This window comes from Rhagoletis pomonella, unplaced genomic scaffold, assembly GCF_013731165.1.
Source record: "Rhagoletis pomonella isolate Grant_MI unplaced genomic scaffold, Rhpom_1.0 Rhpom_scaffold_00001, whole genome shotgun sequence".
NCBI lineage: Eukaryota > Metazoa > Arthropoda > Insecta > Diptera > Tephritidae > Rhagoletis > Rhagoletis pomonella.
In genome coordinates, this window is record NW_023458555.1 from 90,913,286 (window position 1) to 90,917,142 (window position 3,857).

General features: G+C 44.9%; 1 protein-coding gene across 1 annotated transcript in view; it reads right to left on the minus strand.

The window, feature by feature from the left end:
• Nucleotides 1-27: 27 nt before the first annotated feature.
• The window catches only part of LOC118748755, a 13,063-nt gene continuing 9,233 nt past the window's right edge, over nucleotides 28-3,857 (minus strand). The window contains exon 2 of the mRNA XM_036483429.1: nucleotides 28-2,782. Coding sequence (XP_036339322.1) covers nucleotides 2,618-2,782 — 165 coding nt within the window. The 3' untranslated portion in view covers nucleotides 28-2,617. The remainder of the gene's footprint in view (nucleotides 2,783-3,857) is intronic.

Genomic DNA, 3,857 nt, shown 5'->3' on the forward strand with positions numbered 1-3,857 from the left:
AAACTGGTTTCTTCGCTTTGAACCTGGATATGGACCTAAGAAATCGCTGGAATGGCCTCTCGGATACGAAGGCATTGCCCATAGGTGGTCTGGACACTTGATTGGTGGCTTTCACGGCATTGCATGTTTCGCAACGGCTTACATAGAGGCCAAAAATATTTCTGCCGAACACGCTCTAAAGTCTTTTGCCAATCTCCATGGTAACTAGCATTGGAATCATGTGAGCATTTGATTGCGAGCTCCGTCAGCCCTTCCGGTGCCCACAAACACCAGAGCGAATCTTCTTCCTCTTCCACACCTCTTCGAAACATCACTCTTTTGTAAACTCTATTGTCGACTATGCGTAGATCGGGCAGCCTTTCGTGATTGTTTTCAATTGTTTTACGAAGCTCCGAGTACTTTACGCCGTCGAATTCCGGTGATGCCAAGCCAATTTCTAGAGGTGGGGTAGAAGAGAGTTCGTCCACGTCAAAACCCGAAAGGGTGTCCGGCACAACATTTAAAGAACCTTTGCGATGCTCCATCCTAAAGTTGTATCATTGCAATAGAAGCGACCATCTTGCCAGCTTGCCGCTCAAGTCTTTTTGTGTCATTAGCCACTTGAGATTTGAATGGTCAGTAATTATTCGAAAAAGCAATCCTTCAATATATGGTCTGAAACTCTTGACGCTAACTATTGCGGCGAGGCATTCCAGCTCGGTGACCGTATAATTCCGCTGAGCATTATTAAGCTTCTTCGATACGAAAGCTATGGGATGCTCTGCCCCTTCCTCATCGAGCTGGAATAACACGCCTCCTACCCCTATTTTGGATGCATCACATTGAATTACGAATTCTTTAGTAAAATCTGGTTGTGCCAGAACAGGCGCTGAACAGAGTGCAACTTTAAGCTTTCCAAATGCTTCAACTGCCTTAGGAGTTAATTTAAATGGACCAGGTGACTTTCGCAGGTAATCTGTCATGGGACCCGCCAAATCTGCAAAATTGGTAATAAACGACCTGTACCAATTTGCCATTCCTATAAACCTACGAACCTGACGAGAAGACTTTGGAATCGGAAAATCCTTATCGCATCAATCTTGCCTGGGTCTACTTTCAAACAACCATTCCTTATCAAGTACCCGAAGTACCGAATTTCCTTTGGCAGAACTTGCTCTTCTTTACGTTGATTGTAAGTCCAGCTTCCCGGAAGCATTTCGCCACTTCCATCAGCAATTCCAAATGGTCTTCAAAGTTTGAGCTGCACACCATCAGATCATCCAGGTAGACGAAGAGGTTCTCTCGTAACCGTGAAGGAATAGCCTTATCCATCAGCCGACTCATTGTTTCTGGACCGTTGCACAGGCCAAAGGGCATTACTTTAAAGTGGTACAAAGGCTTTCCTGGAACCGCAAATGCCGTCTTTTCCTTAGACGATTCCGTTAATTTGATTTGAAAGAAAGCATCCTTCAAATCAATACCACTTATAAAGTATGTGTCCTTTAACCTGCTCAACAACCCATTAATATGGGGCAACGGGTACGAGTCCTTCTTTGTAACCGCGTTCACCTTCCTGGAGTCAATGCACAGCCTGACCTTGCCTGGTTTCCGAACTAGTACCACTGGACTACACCACGGTGAATTCGATTCCTCAATCACTCCCATCTTAAGTAGCCTTTCAATTTCGCTATAGGCTTCCGCCTGCCTGGGTGGTGAAAGAGGAAAATGCTTGCTTTTAATTGTCTATATGGTGAGTCACTAAACTGGTTTGACCTAGTCCTAGCTTTTCGAACGAGGGAAACTCCTGAACAACCTTTGGCAATTCTATCTTCTGATCTGGTGTGAGCTGATGGAAGTTTGGCTCATCCTCATTTGGAACATCTAAACAGGAAACGCTTGGGAATATATCGGGTGCTAACGCAAATGCCTTCCAGAAATCACCCAGGTATGCTTCTTGGATTAATGACGGTACAAGATAAAAGCGAATAGTCCTAATAGTAATATTTTTAAAAGTGACCGGTAAAGATAACGAGCCGAGTATTTTCTGCTGATTTCCACCAGCCGTGTAAACAATGATATTTTAAATTGTTTCTCTTTAGGAAATCTTCGCATCCGTTTCCAAGAATGGAAACGTTTGCTCCGGAATCTAATAAACCCACTACGAAACTATCGTGTATTTTAATCTAGCGGTCGTTCGTCTGGCGTTATAAGAATTTTAGTGCTTTCCAAAAGTTTACGCATTTTTACTCGGCTAGAATATCTTTTCCTACACTGCAGAATATTTTCTTAAACTACAAGTTTTGGTTCTTCTTCGAAAATATTCGCCCTTATCCGTTCATAATCATTTTCTCTTTGCTCTAAACTAACTGGGAATTGAGTCTGGCATGCGACCTCCCTACGTAAGGCCTAAGAATTCGAACCTGCAGAGGATTGGCTGTAGAAGAAAACATACACTCGGAATCAGAACCTTCGGAACTATCTGGGAAAGTTATGATGACCCGTGGTGAAGCCCTCGAGGGACTGGTATTACTCTCCGAACTACTGACATCTCCATGCAAACGAACGGTTCTGGTTGGGACTGGCTTACTCTTTGCTTCAGTACAGGAGGCTGCTGCTCTTGTACTCCCTGCTTCTGGGGCTAGGGTGCCGAACGAGAATCCCCGATTGCCTTCTCGTTCGGGTTCCGGTTTCCCTGTCTCCGATGATCTCTGGGGCATCTTGGAGTGACCATCCCCTTCTCTCCACACTTGAAGCAGAACACGTTCCGAATCGCTTCCTCGCAATAGATGTAAGAGTGTCCCATCTTGTCACAGTTCCAGCACTGTATTCCTGAGTAGTCCGGTTTCCTAGTCCTCTGGAAATTCAGCGCTTCCACTTGTGGATCCACTTCTACATCCATTCCTCCTGTCCATTCATCCGGTGTAATAGCCATGGTTTCGTTGACACGCCGTCCAGAATAGTTCGGTACCAAGCTCCTGGTTTCCTTCAGGATCTGTTCGCCTTTCCTAGCAACGTCACGTAGGTCATGTAGGGTCTGCGCACCAGCATTGAAAAGCATCAACTTCAGGCTGCTGTTAACGTTCCTCTTCAATATGTCCATCAACAGGTTCTCCGACATCGGCTCCTTTAGTCTAGCGTTCAAGGCTAATATATCTGTATGAAACGTATCATACGATTCATTAGCCTTCTGACGACGCATTGAGATCTCCATTATGATCTCATGGTCACTCTTTAAGGTGTTGAATTCCCGCTTGATAGAATAGCACAAGAAGAGATAAGTCGCATCTGGATTCTGCTTAGTGAACAACCAATACCATTCCTCAGCTCGCCCTGACAAAAATAAGTGGAAACTTGCCATCAACTGCTCATCTGTACATTACGTGCGCTCACACAACGTATTGAGTTTAAAAAGAAAGTCTGAAACGCTACCGGTGCCGTCATAGGATACCTTCCAATCCTGTGGCTTAATGACAATATTAGTGGTGAAATTTGGTCGGTTATTCAAAGTGGCTTGTGTCGGATTGCGTCCGATAGAAGCAAAGTCCCTAGGGCCATTGGGTGCAGTTTGAGATGCAGTTACCACTGCACTTAATGCGTTCATATTTTACCGCATTGTTCTCATTTCAGCTCTCATTTCTTCTTGCGAAGTACGTAAGAGCTGATGAAGCACTCCTACCAACGAATCTCCTGCAGGCGCTCCGCTATTAGAACGCCTACTTCTATCTTCTGCAATACCTTCACCAAAACCGGTATTCCCTGGCAAAGACCTATCAATTTCCTGTCTTCCCGAGAGCATAGTCATGGAGGTAGCGGAAACATTCTGAACCGAATTCCCAGGTGGTGAGGTGTCAAGTAAATTTGAGCTTTGACGGCTATCA